General features: G+C 40.8%; 9 protein-coding genes and 1 non-coding gene across 10 annotated transcripts; 3 read left to right on the top strand and 7 right to left on the bottom strand.

Annotated features, from left to right (window-relative positions):
- Nucleotides 1-2,197: 2,197 nt before the first annotated feature.
- DID4_1 (ESCRT-III subunit protein did4) lies at nt 2,198-2,545 on the bottom strand (the record flags this gene model as incomplete). Its single annotated transcript, XM_064825569.1, has 1 exon — nt 2,198-2,545. One exon carries the CDS (start codon nt 2,543-2,545, stop codon nt 2,198-2,200), a length of 348 nt encoding a protein of 115 aa, XP_064676787.1.
- A 968-nt stretch (nt 2,546-3,513) lies between these two features.
- ATC70_006293 lies at nt 3,514-3,584 on the top strand. Its single transcript has one exon. It is a non-coding gene; the product is annotated as a tRNA-Gly (tRNA).
- A 2,371-nt stretch (nt 3,585-5,955) lies between these two features.
- On the bottom strand, nt 5,956-7,130 carry ATC70_006294 (uncharacterized protein; the record flags this gene model as incomplete). The annotated part of the gene is made up of 6 exons (XM_064825570.1): nt 5,956-6,139; nt 6,205-6,315; nt 6,371-6,495; nt 6,564-6,582; nt 6,635-6,705; nt 6,756-7,130. The coding sequence occupies 6 exons, from the start codon at nt 7,128-7,130 to the stop codon at nt 5,956-5,958; spliced, it is 885 nt and encodes a 294-aa protein (XP_064676788.1).
- Nucleotides 7,131-7,370: 240 nt separating this feature from the next.
- Nucleotides 7,371-9,076, bottom strand: ATC70_006295 (uncharacterized protein; the record flags this gene model as incomplete). Its single annotated transcript, XM_064825571.1, has 2 exons — nt 7,371-8,775; nt 8,835-9,076. 2 exons carry the CDS (start codon nt 9,074-9,076, stop codon nt 7,371-7,373), a joined length of 1,647 nt encoding a protein of 548 aa, XP_064676789.1.
- A 921-nt stretch (nt 9,077-9,997) lies between these two features.
- Nucleotides 9,998-14,559, top strand: ATC70_006296 (uncharacterized protein; the record flags this gene model as incomplete). Its single annotated transcript, XM_064825572.1, has 13 exons — nt 9,998-10,055; nt 10,119-10,237; nt 10,303-10,643; nt 10,698-10,778; nt 10,853-10,919; nt 10,976-11,308; nt 11,375-11,948; nt 12,012-13,408; nt 13,462-13,614; nt 13,672-13,798; nt 13,862-14,127; nt 14,185-14,320; nt 14,375-14,559. 13 exons carry the CDS (start codon nt 9,998-10,000, stop codon nt 14,557-14,559), a joined length of 3,837 nt encoding a protein of 1,278 aa, XP_064676790.1.
- Nucleotides 14,560-15,125: 566 nt separating this feature from the next.
- ATC70_006297 (uncharacterized protein) lies at nt 15,126-16,183 on the top strand (the record flags this gene model as incomplete). Its single annotated transcript, XM_064825573.1, has 5 exons — nt 15,126-15,284; nt 15,340-15,480; nt 15,537-15,710; nt 15,766-16,010; nt 16,075-16,183. The coding sequence occupies 5 exons, from the start codon at nt 15,126-15,128 to the stop codon at nt 16,181-16,183; spliced, it is 828 nt and encodes a 275-aa protein (XP_064676791.1).
- A 146-nt stretch (nt 16,184-16,329) lies between these two features.
- On the bottom strand, nt 16,330-16,809 carry ATC70_006298 (uncharacterized protein; the record flags this gene model as incomplete). Its single annotated transcript, XM_064825574.1, has 4 exons — nt 16,330-16,350; nt 16,410-16,493; nt 16,566-16,661; nt 16,744-16,809. 4 exons carry the CDS (start codon nt 16,807-16,809, stop codon nt 16,330-16,332), a joined length of 267 nt encoding a protein of 88 aa, XP_064676792.1.
- A 286-nt stretch (nt 16,810-17,095) lies between these two features.
- On the bottom strand, nt 17,096-17,536 carry ATC70_006299 (uncharacterized protein; the record flags this gene model as incomplete). The annotated part of the gene is made up of 1 exon (XM_064825575.1): nt 17,096-17,536. The coding sequence occupies one exon, from the start codon at nt 17,534-17,536 to the stop codon at nt 17,096-17,098; it is 441 nt and encodes a 146-aa protein (XP_064676793.1).
- Nucleotides 17,537-17,595: 59 nt separating this feature from the next.
- Nucleotides 17,596-18,208, bottom strand: ATC70_006300 (uncharacterized protein; the record flags this gene model as incomplete). Its single annotated transcript, XM_064825576.1, has 2 exons — nt 17,596-17,699; nt 17,755-18,208. The coding sequence occupies 2 exons, from the start codon at nt 18,206-18,208 to the stop codon at nt 17,596-17,598; spliced, it is 558 nt and encodes a 185-aa protein (XP_064676794.1).
- Nucleotides 18,209-18,381: 173 nt separating this feature from the next.
- ORC2 (Origin recognition complex subunit 2) lies at nt 18,382-20,162 on the bottom strand (the record flags this gene model as incomplete). Its single annotated transcript, XM_064825577.1, has 3 exons — nt 18,382-19,633; nt 19,700-19,843; nt 19,897-20,162. 3 exons carry the CDS (start codon nt 20,160-20,162, stop codon nt 18,382-18,384), a joined length of 1,662 nt encoding a protein of 553 aa, XP_064676795.1.
- Between the last annotated feature and the right edge of the window lie 1,132 nt (nt 20,163-21,294).

Raw genomic sequence — 21,294 nt, forward strand, 5'->3', positions numbered from 1 at the left:
GTGGATTGTTGTTTGTGTTGCCTCTGTCGCTTCACATGAAACAACATTAGTCATTATGTTGCATTACACACTTATACTACTATTGTTCATGCAACTGTGTGTGTTTGTGTCCCTTTGCAACAGACTATTATCATGCAAGTTACTCATGTATGCATTTTTGTTGCAACAACAGCGAGCTATTTTCAACATTTTTTGATGTTGTATTTTTGATGCTTTTCTTTGACTTACTCTGTGTGAGTGTCCCTTTTTGTCTGCATACTACTGTACTACTCCTGTAGTACTACTGTAGCATGTTCTTTTCTTCCTTTTCTTTCTTTCATTATGTTCCTTTGAAGCATACCATTTTTACGTTGTGTGGATGTGCCTATCCCTGAAGCTCAACAAGACTCTATCCGAGGCTAGGAGGTGGATAGGCTGCCTTCACTTGGTTATTGCTACTTACTTTAGTGATGATTGAGGGTCTCAATGCCTGAATTTCAAGTTAGGTGGTGTAAGTAAGGCATGCTCTAGCACCTGGGGGAAATTTGATGATAGTAACAGCTATATTGCTATAGCGGAGCTTAAAATTTTGCCTCACATCAAAACAGGGGGAAACCCTCGCAAAATTTTTTTTAGGTCAGCGGAGTTTTGGAGCTATTTGATTGGCTGAAAGGTTCAGGGACCAAAGGGTTATAACTAGTTGATTTCCCATTGATCTGTCATTTATTACCATGATTTTTTGTTTGTAATAAAAGGGTATCCAAATACCGTATGTTAAGCACAAAGAATAAAAGGATTATTATTTGTAGCTTATAAAAGATGTTCGATATTATAAAAACAAGAAAAGACTTATTTGAATAAGATCAGACACAAAAACTAAAGATTTATTGATGAAGACAAGAGTTATTCTATTTATACTAAGTTCTGAATGCCAAAGTAGCAATTTATCTTGTACAACGCTTATCACATCTGGTGAACCTCAGTATTTAGATAGCTGAGATGCACTTCACTTATCATAGCTTGTCCATGTTGTTGCACAACACAGACATATCTACCCATCAAGAATACCTTAATCTTTATAGACAGTTGTAGCCCTTCTGGCACAACACCGTAGATACAATTCAAGTTCCTTATTCAATGGCAAGAAGTTAATAAGATGCATTTGTTGAATCTGGCATCCATTACACAGTTTAATATGGAAAGTGTCTTTTAAATTTATAATGTGGTGGGCAGGTTATACAGTGTAGGATCTACGTTAACACAGTATTGTTCACGTTGTTGTTACAACAGTTGAATTTCTCTTTGAAGTTCGCTTTGAAAGTAGCCAGCTTGTATAGAAATCTATAGAGAGAAAAACGATGGTGTAGTTTGATTTTGTATTGAATGGAGTTTGTAATAAAATAGCCATCCAAACGCAACTTGATTGAAAACCAAAACTCATCAAATAGCACTCATTCATTTTCATGCTGTTTAGAATAACGAAATATTGACAGAGTAAATACAACTACTGTAGGGGGAAAAACTGTCCCGTTCGTTTAAAAATTTGTCTTTATGCATTAGTTTTTAGTCATTTCTTTGTATACAAAGTCGAGATATATATCGTTTGAATGAAAGTAGTGCTCTGTATACAAAATCATAACTTTTTCAAAAACTAAAATTGAATGATTTTATTGTGTAAAAAATAAATATAGAAAAATGTACATTTTATTATAAAATCATTAATAGTGAGTTGAACCACCTTTGCTCTTGATGACAGCCTTGATTTGGGCAGGCATACTATCAATATATTTTTGGCACTTTTTTTCTGTTATTTTGTACCATTCTATATTAATACGCCGCTCTAGTTCTTCTTTTGTAGAGGGTCTATATCTAGTGGAACACTTATTAAGACGAAGCTTTAGGAGATGCCATACATGTTCAATGGGACTAAGATCGGGACTTTGGATTGGACAGTTCGTAATTCTGTTTAGGTTGAGCCCGTTGTCGGTGAGCCATCGCTTAGTAATGCCCGAGGTATGCGGTGTTGCTTTGTCTTGTTGAAAACGCATACCAGACCGTATCTTCCCAAAGTACTCAAGAGTGTCGTCCAATGATGTCGTCAAAATATCGACATACAAGCCCGAGTTTGTTGAGCCTTCGATAATGGTAGTACCATAACCAGACCCCCCTCTGCTGTTACGCAACTGCAGAACTTGACTCCACCGTCATTTCTCTGCACCTAAGACTTGACTTGATACCGCTGCATGGTTCGGCCACCATTCGTCCAGTAAAACGAATTACCATCTGAGCCCCAAAGGTTTACTTTTGTTTCATCCGAAAACACTGAACAACACCAAACAGCAATAGTAAGATGCCTATGCTTTTTAGCCCACGCCAATCGAAGCCGCTTGTTTGTCTTGCTAACAAAATTGATCTTTGCTTTTCTTCGAGATTTAAGACCATTTCTTCTCAATGACTTGCGGATGCCAGTAATTGACATATCTTGACCCATCAATCTTGAACTTTTTTGCGCTGTTCCGGGACTATCTAAAGTACCTGATCGAAGTCCTCTTGACACTAGGGACATAGTTTTAGCACCAAGTTTTTTCGGTCTTCCGCCAACAGGTATAGCTAGATCAGGGCAATAGACTTCTCTGAGCCTTGTAAGAGTACAGTTACCGACTCCTGGATACATATTTTTTATCTTTGAAAACGAAAGACCACGTTAGAGCAAAGATTTGAGAGTGTTGCGCAAATCTTGATTGTGTTAAACGAGCAGGTATAATGAAAGTTTTGAAAAAAATAAGAAAGCAAAGAAATAAAGAAAAAATATGAAAAAACTACCTTCTTTTATACTTTTAAAATGCTCCTCGGGTATTAAATATCCTGAGCATACCGCGGGTGTTTTTTTAGATCTCTTCGATACGTTTATGGGAAGTAAAGATATCAACCATTTTATATCATCTAGAATTACCCACCTAACATTCTTGACACTTCCCACTTTGGCTGGTTATACTGGGATTAAAATATAGTCCAACCATAAGTTTTTTATGTTGCTGTAATTTCTGTTAGCTGTTCTGTCGAACACAGTATGGGAGGGATTTTCTTTTTGAGTCTTGGCAATATACTAGATAAAAGTCAAGATTATTTGAACGAACGGGACAGTTTTTCCCCCTACAGTATTTCATATTTTTTTTTTGAAACTCTACTTATTGTTATAATATAATAACGGATTCTAAAAACTGTCGTGCCTAAATTTGGATTCAAGCCAGATTTGAAGAAAGCGACTAAAAGGCGCCAGCGTATACTCGAAGGTTCTGGAAACTGATAGCAGCAGACATTGATCTGATTATCAGTTGCTATATCAAGTATTATATCTACTCGAAAGTTCTATTGATTAAGTAGTTATCGATCGCAGAAATAGTATAAATATAAGTTGTAAATGCATTCAATAAACAGCATCTTCGAACATAATCTCAATCTATTAGTTACACTCTAAGTTATTTGTTAACTCCTACCATTGGATCTATCTATTAAGACGACAAAGATATAGGAGCGCGGTTGGTTAAGTGGTATAATCTTCGCCTGCCACGCGAAGGGCCGGGGTTCGATTCCCCGACCGCGCATTTTTGCAAAATTTCTAAAATGCAGTGTACGTAGTGTCTAGTTCTCTTCATTTTGTTTGTGAACACAATGATTGTGTAGTGATCAGGACTGGTGCACCAACAGAATGGGCGTTGGCATCACTGATATAGGCGCTTATTACCGAGGCAGTATTTATTACACAATATGCATTATCTTCACTATATACTGGAAAACTTTGTTTAAAAAAAATAGACAAGGCAACCACATTCTTTCAAATGGAATTCTGAAGAATTGGGAGCTGGACAAAGGTGAATAAAACCACTGGAAAAGCCGACAATGGGGAAGGGCTTAGCCCCTCTACCAAGAACACAATAATGCATCTAATTCATCACTTGATAGCATTGATTTATAGGGGTTTTACTGCAGCGAAGCAAAAGTGCAAACCCATGGTAATCAGGCGTCTAATCCAACACTTGGAAACATTGATCTATATGAGGGCTTGGCCACAGCAAAGAGAAGGTGTAAAGCCATAGTATTCAACCAGTAAATTTGATTTCTCATTCCCTAAATTACTAGTTGATTGTCTAAAATCTACTTATATAGCTGATTTTTATTATTACTGATTTGAAATGTGTACGGCGACAGCCTGCAGGGCGGTATCATCGTCGAGTGTAGCGAGATTGCGTCTAGTTTAGTATTTGGTAATATTAGTTTTAATGGGGTTTACCGTAGCCAAGCAAGAGCGTAAAAACCATAATGTTCAAGTAGCAAACTTGGTTTCTATTTCCATTATTATCAAGCTTACCAACAAAATATCGTATCAAAGTTTGCATGAATTGGTCTTACCAAAATCAATATGTCTCCTATTCGAATTAGAAGTTGCATAGGCTGCAGAACTGCCCTACCAGAAGATTTCAGCTACCAAGGATATGATCCATGCCGTGTAAATAAAAGCCATAAAGCAAAAATTCAACTAAATTTGACAGATTTCAAGCCTTCATATCTTGACATGTAGACCTTCCTGAGCCGCCGGAAGAACACCAAGCAATTTTACTCGAGTAGTAGTAACTTTCTGACACGTTTGCTCAACTTTTTCGGCCAAAAAAAAACATGGCCAAAAATCGACCAAAAAGCATGAGGGGTACCTCATGGTTTTTGACGACAATCAAACGATCGCATTTTTCATCTTGAAAACGAAGACATTTACTATGGTATATATTGAATCAAAATGTTTCCCTCGATCCAAAGCAACCTCTGAAACCACTTGTATGAGACTTTCATATGCAAAATTTCGACACTTTGGCCAAGAACTCCATTTCATATTTTATAAAATTGCTCAATAAGTTCAGTTAAAACATCTATTTTACTTGTCACCATTGGAAGCGCCTTGAAAAGTACTCTTAGGATATATTAAAAAGCATCGTGTGTTCATCACAATTTGTATAGTCGACTATCGTAAAATAGATTAAAGAAATCGGCAAAAGACAAAGTTTGGCCAATCTTGAGCAGAGAAAAAATAAACTGAGTTTGAAATAGTTTTGGCGGCGGCAGCGGCGCTGCTAGCTGGCTCAAATACCTTTCTGATGATGACAATAATGGTTGCGGTGCTGATTAAATGAGGACAATGGGGTTGAAGAGACAATTAAAGGGGTCCTTTGGAATTGTTATATTTCAAAAAATTCGTTAGAGATCTTACACAAGTCCTATATTTGCGCATGACCAGCTTTTTGTCGCCATCTTAAGAGCAGCAGCAACAGCAGCGAATGGTATGACAACTCTACTATCAGAGAATGGAGATTGTGGTGTGAAACTGCTGCATAAAACTTGATTTTCTTTCACATTGCCTCAATAATAGGCTTCGTTTGATATCAGTGTATAAGCAGAAAGGATGCCGAGAGAGATGTCTCCTCTCCTCCACCTCCTGGCCCTGATACAACCTTTCTTTTACTAACGAATAATTGATTGTGTAAAATCTACTTGATATAGTAAAATGTCTTTGGCGAGAGCCGACATTGAGTGTAGCGAGATAAATCGGCTAGTAAACATTATACCAGCAAACAGAATTAGATGACACGTGTATGGGTGAGATCGATGAAAGCACTTGTATATAAAATAAATGCAACAAATGCTTTCATTGATGTGCACTACGTGTCCAGGAAAGCGCTTTATATACTGATTTTGTTGTTTGAATTCTGAATGTAATGTGAGTCATACTGTCGTGGGTTATGACAGACATTGACGGATCAATCCAGAATCGATAGGATTAAAACTTCAGGCATCAAACCCTACACAAATTGCCAATCCAAGCAATGGAATGTCTCCCATCATCATTCAGCCATAAAGAATGAATAGCGATGTTCATCAGCAACATAGAGCCTTTATTGACATTTGTTCAAGATCACAAGAGTTATTTCAATCGTTTTCTTCCTCGTAACGTACACCCATACTTTCTTTCGGCTTCAACCCCATTTTACGCATACGGTCTGCTTCGATTCTTTCTCTGTTGACTCGCGTCAGCTCCTTGATTTGCTCTTCAGACAACTTGAGAGTTGGTTGGCGAGATGCGGCAGCTCTTGCAGCTTGACGGTGTTGCATCCTATAAAACCACAAGCATCCATGAATATCCAACATCCATATCAACAGACTATGGCCTCAACCCACTTTAATTTTTCCTCATCATTTTTGAAATCGAAAAAGTCTCCAGTCGGCATAGGCTTCTCGCCCATGCGAATAGCCTCTTGACGTCTCTCCCACTGTTGTAAATTGTAAAACCTGAATGGATCGCTATCAACATTTGTCCGAAATGTCATTGTTTGAATACACTTACTTTTCATGAGGCATTGTCGCTGTATTGTAATCCTCCATGAAATCATTAAACATTTCCTTTCGTTTAATGTTGTTTAGTGTCTCAACATTTGCATGTTTGACCTCAATCAACCAAGCTTGAAATTCCTATTGATTAGACGATCAGTTTTGCTTTGCTCGCAAGGCGTATCCATAACGCCGCATTAGCAACTCACTGCTTCTTTTGTGAACAAACTATCACATAGACGATTAATCTACTGTCAGCGTTGCATACATTTCAACTTACTCTGCTTCATGAATGATGCCATACTTGCCCCATTGGTCACCAACCGACGACGATTTGCTCTTTGATTTCTTCTATCGTAGCTGTCAATGTCTATTGTCATAAGCAGGGCTCGTGTACCTACCTTTGATTTCTTGTGCTTTCTGTCTTTTCTATGCTTCTTATGTTCTCTGCTCCTTCTTTCATAGGTTGATGGATCTGATGATGAGGAAGCGTGTGATGAGTCTGAGCTCACAGAGCGAGAGCGTCGACTGCTTCTTCTATCATGATGTCTGCGGCTTCTATGGCGAGAATGTCTAGAGTCATCAGGGCTTCTTGAGGATCGACGTTTACTCTTCTCATGATGACGCCTTGACGAAGAGCTTTCATTACGTTTGGGAGATCTAGATCGACTGTCGTGTCTTTTTCGACTAGTTCTATCATGAGGAGAAGGTGAACGTCTAGACCTATGACGTGATGGTGAAGGTGAATGTCTTGATTTGCTTGTGGAAGATGCCATTTATAGAGAAAGAAGCAAACGAACTGTGCCTTCACAAGAACAAGTTGTCTAACGCCTGTGACTGTACCAAGAAAAGGTAAAATGAGGGCTTTTTTTTATTGAATTGAAAGAGATATCTTGCTGTACAAATGCTATATGAAATGTGTCTCATTGATGGATGACTTTGTTGCCTTGACAAGAGTGAAACTATGTATGACTTATATATTAAGCTTTAAGGTAAATTTGCCTCTCGAAATCTATTCATCTTTTCGAATCGTCGGCTGGCCAAAGATGAGAAGATGCCCAATGTGCAATGCTACTGAAAAGCGAGCTGTTACTGCTGTTGCTACTACTCACATTGCTTCCGCTATGGTTGTTGTCATATTGCTGCTGTATTTCGTCGGATGCCTTTGTGTCACTCAGGCTTCTTTCCACCTTTGGTCTCACAGTCTGTAATACAGATTGATTGTTTGCTGGTGCTTTGGCAATTTGACATCCAACAGGAGGCGCTGGTGCAACAGGCGTATAAAATTCTGGAGTACTGAATGCGGATGGTCCGTCTTCCATGTGCTCGCTATGTGAATCCCAGTCGTCATCATCAAATTCATAATCATAATCCGACTTTGGCTGCATGACATCTACCACATCTGTATCATAAGCGACTGACTCTACTGGTATCCTATCTGCTGCTGGGTCTTTGGTGATGGGCCGTTTGCCCTTTGATGCATTGATGATATGCTTCACAAACGCATCTGATTCAGCACTCTCTGCATCCCATGTTTCTGCATCAATGGGAGCCTGCTTGTAATGATAGCGGCTTGTTCTATGGCCTTTGCTACTGGAGGGCATCAGCATGATGCTGTCTTCATCCGATGATGAATCATCAGAAGCGACAGAGTCGTGGTCAGATCTGGAATTGGTTTTCAGCAGTGCTGGCTCGATTTTCTTGATAGAGGATCTCAGCTTGTGGGGTTTGGAAGAACGCATCATGATAACACTGCCTCCATCTGAATCATCCGGATCATAATCTTCCTCAGTTGTCGTGCCGTCTTCGTCTTCTGTTGCTTCATCATTATCCATGACATCATCCATATTAGCCATTCTCACACGAGATGTCTTCTTTTTGTTCATTGGATTCGAAGATAATGCGACACATTGCTCGACATACTGGTTGAATCGTAATTTAGGCTGTCTATGGCTGGCGATAACGGCAGGCGAGAATGCACCAAGTTGCTCGTTAGCTTCTGATATAGAAATATTGCTGGATAGATTGTTGTTGATTTGTAATTCTGAGGCAGATCTCTTTAATAAATCTGACATGGTCACTTTCTTCAAGGCAGATTTGAGCGGTTTCGGCGCTTGTGCAGACGACATGCTGGCTGGCGAGACAGAGGATGGAGTGTCTGCCAGTGGACTAGATAAAAGTGATTGTTTAGGTGGTACTGAGCTTGCTTCCACAGATTCACTATCTCGATGATCATTAGTCACAGGTTGAGATTGTGATGCTGCTGCAGCTGATGATGGTGGTGGTGGAGGAGAGGTCATTAAGCCATAGGTATCTTCGGTCGTAGATACTTTCGGCTTGGCGTAACGATCTTCTTCGTCCATGTTTTTAATGACAATGTTCAGAGGGCCATACAGCCAAGTGACATCGCTATCCTTCAGCCTGTAATTCCAACGTTGTTTGATTAAATGAATTCCTCAGCAAAAATGCATAAAAATTACCAATTCAATGTATCTGGACTCACAGTCTTGAGGTTGTTCCTCTGTTTAGCCCATGTCCTCCAAGACGCATTTTCAAGTCGAATACCATTCACAATAGTTAACTTTTGCTTTGTCAACATGCGCCAGGATGCCGCAAGGTCCATTTCATCAAATTTGTACGAGAGATAGTCCACATTGCTTTCGATTTTTACGTTTCGAGACGATTCAAAATCGTCGTCCAAGGCGTGTTTCTTTGTGAGCATTTTCTAGATACGAGATACTATGAAGAGAGAAGAATGAGAAAGAAAGGAAAAAGAAAAATCTTGAAGGCGGGTCAATCTTCCGGGTTTTTATTGAGGAATGATCAAGCCAATGAGGTGTATATCGCAGTTGGGTTAAATTGGGTTTTTAAGGGTTATTTATAGCTATATCAGAAACTATTTGATGGATCTTTCATGCCTTATTAATCTATTCCCGAGAAAATCGCTTGCTACCAGCTTTTGGGCAAAGTGGTTGGTCTCGCATCACTTGTGAGTATCAACCATATCTTGTGCGATGGAGTCACTGTAATCTTTGCTTGATGGGGTTTCTGATTTTTTTTTTTTCGTTTTGCTTTTTTCCACATTTTTCACCATATGAATTTAGTTCGCATGATGATGGAAAAAAAAACTTGTGATACGTAACAGTTGTGCATAAACCACTTTTGGGTTCATACCATTTGTTGCTATAGTAAATAAAAGAAGGTTTGACATGTCCAGGTTACTATGAATACATTTGCAGTCATCCCATCTGAATACCTTGCGAAATGATTGTTATCACGCAGGGGATCATCTGAACATGAACATGAGCAAGAAATCTTTTCCATCCGTTGAGATCCCGATTGACTTGATAGGACACTTGTCGAGATAATCAAAGCATCTTGCAAGTGGCTACCTAATGCAAGTGGCTACCTAATGCAAGTTGCAAAGCACAATGAGTGTGATGCTTGTTGGTGATTTCGCATAGACTGCAATAAATTTGCCTTAAAAACAGTGACGACGGGAGGCGCTCTAGATGGCCTGTATTCATGTAGGCCCATTTAAAGGAACCTTTTGTTTTCATATCTGCCATATTAGGCAAGAGGCAGTTACAATAATTGCTCAATTTACATTTACATATCCCCTTTCTTTTCATTCTTTAACATTATGGCAATCTTCAGAACCAAAAAGAAGCAATCATTAGACTACAAAGCATCTCACAGGCGTAAGTCTATAAGGACATTTGAAGGATTCAGTCAGCAAATTTACAGTGTATAAACCCCCTTAGATTCCACTGCATCGATAGCGTCTTCAGTATCCAGTTCCACATCAACCGGTTTGGACAGCCGTAGTCTCAAGGACAAGCCATCAAATCAAGAGATTGACAGATTATTCGAGAAAGCAGCCGTAAGCGACTATCGTGCATTGGACTTGTATTCATGTAACTATTGACACACGCCGTATCTAAATAGTCTCGATTGAATATCAATACAAACGATGCCAGTGTACGAGAGCTAACACCAGATAAAAAGTGGTTTATTCTCTGCAATGAAAGTGCATTGACATCCATGGGCACAGTCATTGGAAAGAAGAACCCAAACAGTCGAAGTTCGATTACACCACATCATACCAGCAACAATGGCAATGGCAGCTCAAATGCAGTGGCTGGAACCATGTCAGAAACCCATGCGAGCGATTATCTGCTCACACCAATGTACTATATCGATACCCTTCAGAAAAGAGACGCAAAGCTGGAAGTGAGGTCAAAGATAGTATCCGATCTATCCGTCAGACTGAGAACGATGCCAGTCAGGTACATTTCTTGCAATGAAAACGGGATCACACTACTCACTCATGGTTTACACAGATGGGCTCAAGAATTCATCGAAGCAAATGGCATCAAGACACTGTTTGAAGAATTATCTCACATCAATAGAATCAGTCAAAGGTGTGTTCTTCTACACGTAAAAAAAAAAAAAAAAAAAAAAAAAAAAGTGCCTGCCTTTTGACGCTTTACTATAGAAATCAAAGAGAATGCCAACTCGAACTAGAAATCATTAAATGTCTACGGCTTTTGTTCAACAACTATGTAATACCACGATACAAAAGTTATTCAAGCATTGTCTAACTGGAATCCATTTGTAGTACGGCATCCAACAAGTGATGAGCGACCCATTTTACATCATCACATTGACACAATCCATTGTGTCGCCTTCGTTACCTATACAACGACTTGTCTGTGATGCACTGACATTCATGTGTTACTTTGAGCAACCAAAGGGACACGCCTTGGTGATGCAGGGTATGGACAAATTGAAGGAATCCCAAAAGAACTATGGCAGATTTGATCCTTGGTTAAAGACTCTGAGCGCTGTGCTTGATGGGAGAGGTAAAATGGGATCTATTGTTGGAGCCAGCAGCGACGTAAAGCAAATAGCATCCAAAGGAAGCACGGATATGCCAGTGGTAGAGCACGCTGTAAAGTATCAAGGACACTGCATGCCGACATTAGAGAAAGGAAGCTAACTGTAACATTGACACTAGCTGGCAAACCTTTTGTTGATTCTTGCAATTACCGAGCCAGATACGATTGACGAACGAGAAACTAGAATCACACTTCGAAATCAGCTTTATCAAGGAGGATTAGCAGCGATATTTGACAAGATGCAATCATTCGACAATGAACTGATGACTTCGAAGCTAGAAGAGTTTAAAGAGTTGGAAGACAGTGATATGATTGCACACATGGTATTGGGAGACAGCACAGAACCCACTGAGATACTGGACAAAATCCTGGCATCCATTAACGGAACGAGAGCCTATGACTACCTTCAAACAATCTTACAACATCTGCTATTAATACAATGCGACTCGGAGACAAAGAATCGGTACTATCAGCTGGTCGAGCATTTTGTTTCGCAAATCACCTTGGACAGAAAGGGCATGTCCAACAATTTTTCTGCTACGTATGGTATGACGGTAAAGAACTTGATTTCGAAATTTGCAGAAGAGGATGAATTGGAGGCTGCCTTGCAAGAGGTGGACGAAGCGAGAGAGATGGCTTCCAGGGCGCTCGAACGAGAAGCAGCCCTCCTATTACAAATTGATTTGAAAGCAGGTACATTGTTATTTATGCAAATGACAGTAGTCATAGACACTATTCTGATTGTTTCCTCTCTAGACGGTTTGGTTGGAAAATATAGAATAAAAAACGAGGCATTGGAGAGAAGTTTGCGCGTCGCCAATCAAACAAATTCAGTCTTGCAGCAGAGGCTGAATGGTATTGAAATGGAACACAAAAGGACGCTGGAGACGATGGATAATCAGATAAAAAGACTGTATCAAACTGTATGCATCCTAGTCGCTAAAAGCAGTGGCCGCCATGATTCCAGCGAATCATTCGAAACGATCAAATCAAAAATCAGTAAAAGCATCGAGGATCAGCTAGACAAGCCAAAGAAAAAGAAGAAGCCACTGCCGCCAATCAGAAAAGTTACTCCTGTCGAGACCATCAATGCTCCCAAGGAAAACGAACACGCAACACCTCCAACAACACCAAAACTGCAGTTGCTGCCTGAATTGAATCTTTTGGAGCCTATAGATTTGACATCCTTTGATTCTGAGGACCAGTCAAGCAATGCAACGACTATTCCACCGCCACCACCACCACCACCTCCTTCACCGCCAGTGATGAAAAGTGCTACTAATTCACCGTCGCCTCCACCACCCCCTCCTCCACCACCAATGCCAGGGAGCATGGGCCCTCCTCCTCCGCCGCCGCCCCCACCATTGCCACCATCTGTGTCAAATGGGCCACCGCCCCCACCTTCTCCACCGCCTTTAACAAATGGCGTGCCTCCACCTCCGCCTCCCCCACCATTGAGCGGATCTGGCCCTCTTCCTCCTCCTCCTCCACCTCCTCCTTCGTCAGGGCCTAGCTCTCTTCCCCCACCTCCGCCGCTCAACGCTGCGACCAACAGTCTTTCACAACACCAATCTCAACAAAAGCTCAAGCTTGTCAATTGGGACAAGATCCATCGTCGCCAGCTTGGAGAAACCATTTGGGATCATTTAGAGGACGAACAAGAAGAGGACGAAGAGCCCTCTGACGATGATGACACCCTATTGTTTGATAGTCAATCTCTTGTTTCCAAACTCTCGAAAGCAGATGTGTTTACCTCTATTGAGAAAACTTTTGCACAAAAGCCGGCAGCAGATCTCAGTAAGCGCAAAAAGAAGGCAGATGTGGTAGAATTGCTGGACTCCCGCAAAGCCTACAACATGAGCATCTTCTTGACCAGCCTACCCAAGGATTTCCAAATGCAGCTGTTGAATCAATACATGACTGATCAATCGCCTGTCTTGGAGGAGCATGTCTTGGAGAATTTGATTCGTTTTGCGCCTGCAATGGAAGAAGCTGGCAAACTGAAGCGTTATGCAGAGTCCTCTGATATAGAGAAACTATCTCTGCCAGATAGACTGTCATTGGAAATGATCAAAATTCCCCAATTCAAGCATCGTGCTGAATGTCTATTGTTCAAGACTACCTTTTGGGACACTATCAGTCAACTGGAAAAGGTTGGCTTTATACCACGCTGCACGTATGGCTGTATTAACTCTTTCAAAACTAGGATTTCAAATGCATTATTGCAGCATCCAATGCCCTAAAGAATGCCAAGCGGTTCAAACAGCTACTGCAAATGGTGCTAGTGCTAGGAAACTACATGAATGGAAACACGACTCGTGGAGGTGCGTCCGGCATCAAGATCTCCAGTATCAACAAGGTAAGCATTAGCAAATAAATGTCAAATGCAACATGCTCAAGCATACCATATGAATAGCTCATTGATACCAAAGGAAACACGTCAACGACATTGCTGCATTTCCTTGTAGAAACCGTGGAAGGCAAGTTTCCCAAGATACTTGGGTTTCTGGATGAATTGAAGGACACGGAGGAGGCCTGTAAAGGTAAAATCAGGTTGCCGATTTGACCAGCATCTTACCATTCTAACGCCATGTTATCAACATCAGCGAACAAAACTGAGATGACAAGCAACTTTGCAACCATCAAAAAGGGTCTAAAGCAACTTGACGCACTGTCAAGCGATGATGCATTCACACAGACCATGAAGCAATTTCAAAAAGAGGCCCAGAGCAAGTTTGACCAAGTCGAGAAGCTTCAAGTGGAATCAGAGTCCTCGTTTGAGAAGGTTGTCTTGTTTTACGGTGAAAATGCAGACAAGACACAACTAAACGAGTTTTTCAGCATCTTCCATGTCTTTGTCGATAACTGGCAGGTAAAAATAGGCTACAGATCGGCATCATGATGGATACTGATTAGCATATTGATGTAGAAATGTTCCAATGATTTGGCAATGATCAAGCAGAAACAGGAACGCATCGAAGCACAAAAGAAATATGATGCAGAACGCAGGAATCAGGCTCGCAATGGCATCCAAAGCAAAGGGAAAGGGGTTGCCATGAGTGACTGTAAGTATCTCAAATCCACAGCTTATAAAGCGGCCTACTCACTGTGTATTGTAGATACCAAAACAACGCAGCAAGACCCAGTGATGGATACTCTGCTGGAGAAGCTTCTCTTGAGTCGTAGAGAATACAAGACGAAAGAGAAACTTCAGATGCAACAACAGCAACACATGTTGAATCCCATCATTTCGAGCGAATTGAATGCCTCTGAATTATTGAAATCCATCTACAACATTCAGTGAAAAAAGAAACTCCTTTCTTTCCCTATAAAAAACTCTTTTTTTTTTTTTTTTTTTTTTTCCTTATACCACACTTCTTCTCTTGTAAATAAATCGAAAAAAAGGGGAACATTGATGAAGTACGATATTCCAACCTATGCTCTTGTATCCACAATTACGTTCACTGTAGCCTTCTTGGTGTCGTTGCGATCCTTTTTATATTCAGATATATGGACCACCTGCTACTCCTCAGACTTGAGCTCGATATTATCAACAAATCAAATATGCAATAAAAGCTACATAGCAGCCTACTTTTCGCATGTGGAATCTCGAAAAATAAGTTTACTGGTAAATTGTTTGTAAGATTGGTTTCAATGAGACAAGGATACATGTGGTAACTGTGTGTATATATATGTGTGTGTGTGTGTGTAAACATCATAGGCTCATGTGAATATGACTATTTGTGGATCATTACTTATTGGAAGAGCCATCATCAAAGTTGTGTTTGGTGAGCTATGGCCTATGGAAAGTCAGGTATGTCTTGTTGTGCGCTTGCTTGCCTTAGTTTTACCAACGATACCTTGAAGCACATGTATGATCGAATGCTGAATTTCCTGCTGTTCAAAGTGATATTCATTGGTGCTGTGATGGAGCCGGTTTGGAGACACATACTGAGGTTGTCCTTGTGGATTGGTGTGTTGGGATTTATGCGCATCTTTAGTTTACTGAGCAGAGATAGACTGGATAATGTAAGCTCAGTAAAGGCATTGGTAGTCAGTGTGCATGCTAAAATTGCTCCTCTAGTTGACAACGGTGGCATTCGTTTCGCTTAGAAAGTACTACAAAATCACAGTGTTTCTATCGACCATCCTATTCAGCAACATCATTTGGTACCTTGGATCGCTTTATTTATTCCCAACTTCACTCGCCTTTCTCACATTGGAGGTAACATCAGCGTAGTGTATGATGACGGACAATGTTATTCATCGATGGCCATGCAGTTTTTACCAGTAGTATTAGACACCATCCAGGTTTTAATCAAATATGCGACACATTTAATGGATCAATGGCGAGAGAACGGATTCGAGAGCAAGCGACTGATCAATTACTACACCGAACTGAGTGCGGATGTGTTGATCCTTGCATGTACGCTACTGCAATACCTTCAACTGATGGTAAGACACATTGACACCGCAGAAGCAATGGCATCTAACGCCCAATTTTCTAAAGTGGATGCATGGAATCTCATTTGGATTGGTCGATGTTGTGTTGTTTTTGAATGTGCGAAGTGTACTCAAGAACTTGTACAGCAAAGTCATTATTTATCGTGAGAGATGGAGAGCCATGTCCTATGTTCGAGACCGATATGTGGATGCATCTGCTGAAGAGCTATCAAATCACAATGATGATTGTGCTATTTGTAGAGAACGGATGAAAGTTGCGAAAAAACTGGCATGTGGCCATCTATTCCACCTGTAAGATCCTCCACCACCTCCTCCTCCTCTTACTTTGCCGGTATTAATCCCATTTGCCTTATAGTCATTGTCTGCATTCCTGGATACAACACCATGTTTCCAAACCAACATGTCCTACTTGCCGGAGATCATTATCTCCTCCCTCACCCAAAGAGTCATCCAATTCAAAATAGTATACCAATGTAGTGCTGTCTGCGTGTTTGAGTGTGTGATTGTGTATGTAAATAAAATCAAGCTGTCATGATTATATAGTACAATTCAATCAAATCAGCCGTTTATTTCTATTCTTTATACAAAAAGTCACTGGAGTATGAATTATTTATTGTCCAGGGGGAGACATCTATCAGAAAATAAAGCAAATTAACCATCATGATCTGAACATGGTATTTTCACACTTACATTTTGACTAAGTTCAGCAAAGCGAGCACCAACTCTCTCAGAGTGCTTCAAAAACTTATCAGCACACTTGTTGACACAACCTTCCTGCAAATCCCCGCATCAATCCAATTAATCTCCAATCCATAGATACATACATTTTACCAGTAGCCAGCTTACCTCCTTGCCAGTCAAAGACTTGGTGGTAAAATCATTAGCACAATCATCGAAACAACGTTGAACCAAGTTGGAGTAGAGTCTCATGAAATCCTTCATCTAAAAAACCAGCGAAAAAAAAAAAAAAAACGTGTAATTAGATGGTGCCCTACACACAGAGAGACATGTAAAGATGACATACTTGCTTGTGCTCAATCATGGCAGCAATTTGAGCTTGTTCGGCTTGATTGAATCTAGAGAAATCCATTGTATAGTTTTAGAGTTATTTCAAAAATGACAAGGGTGATCAGGAAAAAAAAAAGGGAAGAAAAAGCAATCTTGGTTTTTAGAGAGGCATTCCAAATGCGATCCAACTGTGGGTTGGCTTACTCGACGTCATTTAAGCTAGTACAGCTCCATAGTCACATAGATTGGCAGATTTGACAGATCCACAGATGTAAGGGGCATATTGAAGATGATATCCATATGCAAAAGACAGGGACCATCCATATTTTATGTCCACGATAGCATTGATTTATTTAAATATGGCATAACTAATATGAAGGATGATAGAAACCAACTGATTTCCAGTAGTTCAAATATTTACTAAACAAATCAGTATTAAGAACGAGCAATTGAGAGATGGTAGGCGTCAAAGCACAAGTCTTTTCTGTCTTCCATTCAGACATTTTGAAAGAATCCTTGAACGTCTCTTGGTAAAAAGACATAAGACGGAAAGCAGGGTTGGTATCATCCTTGGCGAGCTCTTTGACCCATTCTGTAGGCTCAACAATGTCAAAGTTCATGCCAGACCTTGTCATCGCAGTAAGGACGTCGTACCACTGGATTGAGTGAGGATTGACAATGTGGTAAATTGACTCATCTGTATTTGCAGGTAAATGATACGTTTTCATCATAACGTCAACAATAGAAGCTGCTGCAAAATCGCATGGAATCCAGTCGATTTGTGGGTTCAATCTGGGCATACACTTCATGATGGACCCACCACCGATAAACATGAGAGGGTATTGCTCAGACACGTTCCAAACGCCATTCACAGAGTCACCACAGACTTGACCAAGACGCTCGACGTAGCAAGGAAAGTTTTTTTTTCAGCTGTGAGGTAATTCAAAAGGATTTCAACCACACATTTTGATTCTATAATGTTGATGTGTTAGCATTGTAATAGCAAGAGAGGTGGGTACAAACTCACGACTGTATCCGATGTTCATGGCAACATGAGAGTCCAAGGGTAAAGGTTCCTCTGCAATTACAGGCCCTGAAAGAGCGCTGGCAGAGACACTAGACACAAAGTGGACATGCATTGGGTTGACTTCATTGTAAGCAAACTTCAGTAGGTTGTAAAAGGGTTGAATGCATTCCTTGTCAAAGTGGTCAATTGGCATGTTAAAGTTGAGCAACCAAGCACAGTGTTGGACGATTGTTACCTCCTTCTTGAGTTGATAGTAATGCTGCTTAGTCAAACCAAGAAAAGGCTCATTGAAACGCATGGGCAAAACCTCGAGATGATCCGTGATCAAGAGAGAGGTACCAAGAGATCGAGATTCAAATGTTTTCAAGAGACGATCTTTCAGTTGATGATCCTTGCCTCGAACGCAGCAGTAAACCTTCTCAACAGTAGGGTCTTGCAATATATTACGCAGCATAAACGATTCAAGAGATCCAGTGACACCCGTCAGCAAAATAACCTTGCTCTTTTTTTTTTTTTTTTTTTTTTTTTTTTTTTTTTTTTTTCGTTGTAAACGTTACGAGCACGAGAGAAGCCTTGCTTGGCCTTCTTGATGTAGGCTTCAGCCAGTTTCTGGGTGCGTTGATATTGTTACTCGGAGGGATCTTGTTGTTGACCACTCAAGAGAGCTTGGCGCATGGAGACAATGGTTGAGTGCTGGTACAAAAAGTTCTGCGGAATGCTGTCAAAGTATTCAGCAATACGGTTGCGTAGCTGAATAGCAGCGAGCGAGTTGAGGCCAAGCTCAAAGATAGACCGAGCGCGATCCTTGAAGGCAGTTTCAGGCACATCCAGAACTTCGGAAGCACAAGTGACCAAAAAGTCTTCAGTTTGTTCAGGAGTCCAAGCAGACGTGTCATAACCACTGTTGGTCTTTGTACCAGATGAGGTACCTTCCAAGAACTCCTTGTAGAGCCTCTTGACAACATCTTGGTATGCAGATTCAGCCTTCTTGCGCATGACAGTGCCCTTATCAGTGGTGGGCAAAGTCTGATTAAAAGGCAAGATCTTGACCATTTGAGGGAAAATTTTACTATGACCAGGACATTCAAGATTGGCCTTGTTGACAGCAGCGTGTACAGCAGCAATGATTTCCTCTGGATCAAAGCATTCTGCATGCTCCTTGTTCAGTAGGATCAGAGTAGCAGTGCACTGGCGCCCATGACCTATAACGGTTACTTGCTGAACCATGGGATGCTGACGGATAGCAGCTTCCATAGGAACCGGGTTCGTCTTTTCGCCGTTTTCCATAATCAAAATGTCATCGCGGCGCCCAAAGTATGTATATGTGCCAGAGAAGTCAAGGTGTTCAATGAACAAGTCTTGCGTATCGTACCCACCCTCGGGTCGATTAGCGACATGGCTGGCCAAAGTAGGACTATCGGCATGCATATACAGATGCTTGATGTGGGGCTCGCTTTCGTCATTTGTTTCAAATGTGCCATAAACGTGCCCTTCAGTATCTTTGTGAATAAAATGAAGAGAATTCCGGTTCTTGCAATCTGGGTCCAAGTTAGAGGTCATGACCACGCAAGCCTCAGTTGTTCCGTATAAGACACACAGGTTAACTTGCTGAGAATGATACCAATCAAGAATCTCTTGCTTAAACGACGCGCCACCGACAACGGCATACTTGATTCGTTCAGCAGCACACAAGTTTGTCTCCTTGAAATGGTCCGCCATTTGCTCGTAAACCAGAGGAGGGGCTGCTAGCAGGGTTACATTACATGCTAATAAGGCGTCTACAATCTCTTTTTGAGGGACAGGAAGCTGCTCGAACATAACGGCACTTCCGCCGTGTATAGTTACAGAAAAGAAACCCAATATCCCAAATACGTGAACACTACTGAAAACATCACTCTTCAGTAAGCTTCACACAAAACTTTGATGGATTGTGATGTATACATACAAAGGCGTCAAAGCAAGCATCACATCTTTGTCAGTCAGCCTCTCCAATTTACTATCGGTCAATGGCACTTCTAAATTGTTAATCACGTAGAACAAATAACGGCTACTAAGGCTGATGGGCTTGGGAAAGGCAGTTGAGCCAGAGCTAGAAGTGGTGTTTGAGTAAGCTGAGCGTGAGCTAGATATGGCCTGGCTTACCTGTGGACAATCAGAGCAGGCTTCAAAGTGTCTTGATCAGTAAATTCCATATTTAAAATTTGCTCGTGCCCGGCTGTCAATGGCTCTTTGGAGAGGGCATCGACATCAAAAGCTGAAATAGCAACTAGATCGATGTCGGAAATGTTTCCTATGACAGATTTTGCAAAGCGTTCATACTTGATATTAGCTAGCAATAGCTTGGAACCGGTTTTTTCCAACAGATTCAATACGGCAGCTTCAGAATTGCGAGATGAAATAGCGAGCATAGTTATGCGTAGCTTCAATATGGCCAGCAAGACAATCAAATAGCTGAGGCCTTGATCTCCGAGATATGATGCTACTTCTACGCCCTGGAATCTATTCGCCCATGAGCAAGCCAAATTGATTGCTATTCTATCGAGCTCTTTATATGTTAACGTTTTAAGTAGGTCATTGGTATAGTAGCGAATGTACACCTTGTCAGAGTGAAGTTCTGCTTGCTTGTTCCAATAGTTTATGAAGGTCTTGAAATGATGAGGGGCAGATTGTCCCAACGAAAAGCTGACACTAGCAGGTGCATTCAAGATAGACCTGTTTGAGTTATGATGGAAGAAAGAGCCCTCGATTCGGCTTTATTGCTGGTCTCTATAAGTAATAAAAGAATTGGGCTTCATCTGCAGAGAAGCGTCAGATGCTATACACTCTTGGCTTCTAATTAGGAAGTCTTTACAACTGCTGATGTTGGATAATCAGATGTAGCACTCTATCCTAGCGAAAGAGATACGGACTTGAGGGGTTTTGATTTGAAAGTAGAACTTAAGATACTATTATATGAGGTCCTACTCTATGAGATGCGTAGATTTACATTACTGACGTTTAATAATTCAGGAAATAAGGCGTTAGGAAGCTCAATGCACCATGACTCTACTTGTTCAAGCGAGATTTATCTGGTGGAGCCCTCTTGAGAATCCTGATTACGATCTCACACTGTGCTTATCAGCGTGCTATATCAGACAAATTTTAAATTGTTGTACCATTTCTGCCTCTGTTTTTCGACGCATACCCATAGCAGAAGAGCAGCATCAACAATATCGATCAGGGGCTGAGCTGAATCACTCTTAAAGCTCTCCTCAATCACACTGGCATGTTACATTGGCTCTGATATATATACTGAAATTTGACTTTTTAACTATCCATTGTTATCGGAAAGCCTTCTATAATGCCTTGAGATTACGGATATGGCTCCTTCAGAATGCTTCGCGGTTATCTCAATGGGAACAACTCGTACATGGGCAGATAGCATAGTACTGTTACCTCTTATCGCTTCAAAATATGTAAAATGCAGCAAAATTTGGGTGAATTTGATCCAAAGCTTCTCGCGCTGCAAGCCATTTTAGATTGCCAGACTAGCACTAAACA

This window comes from Mucor velutinosus (genome assembly GCF_035048745.1).
Source record: "Mucor velutinosus strain NIH1002 chromosome Unknown tig00001545, whole genome shotgun sequence".
Classification (NCBI taxonomy): domain Eukaryota; kingdom Fungi; phylum Mucoromycota; class Mucoromycetes; order Mucorales; family Mucoraceae; genus Mucor; species Mucor velutinosus.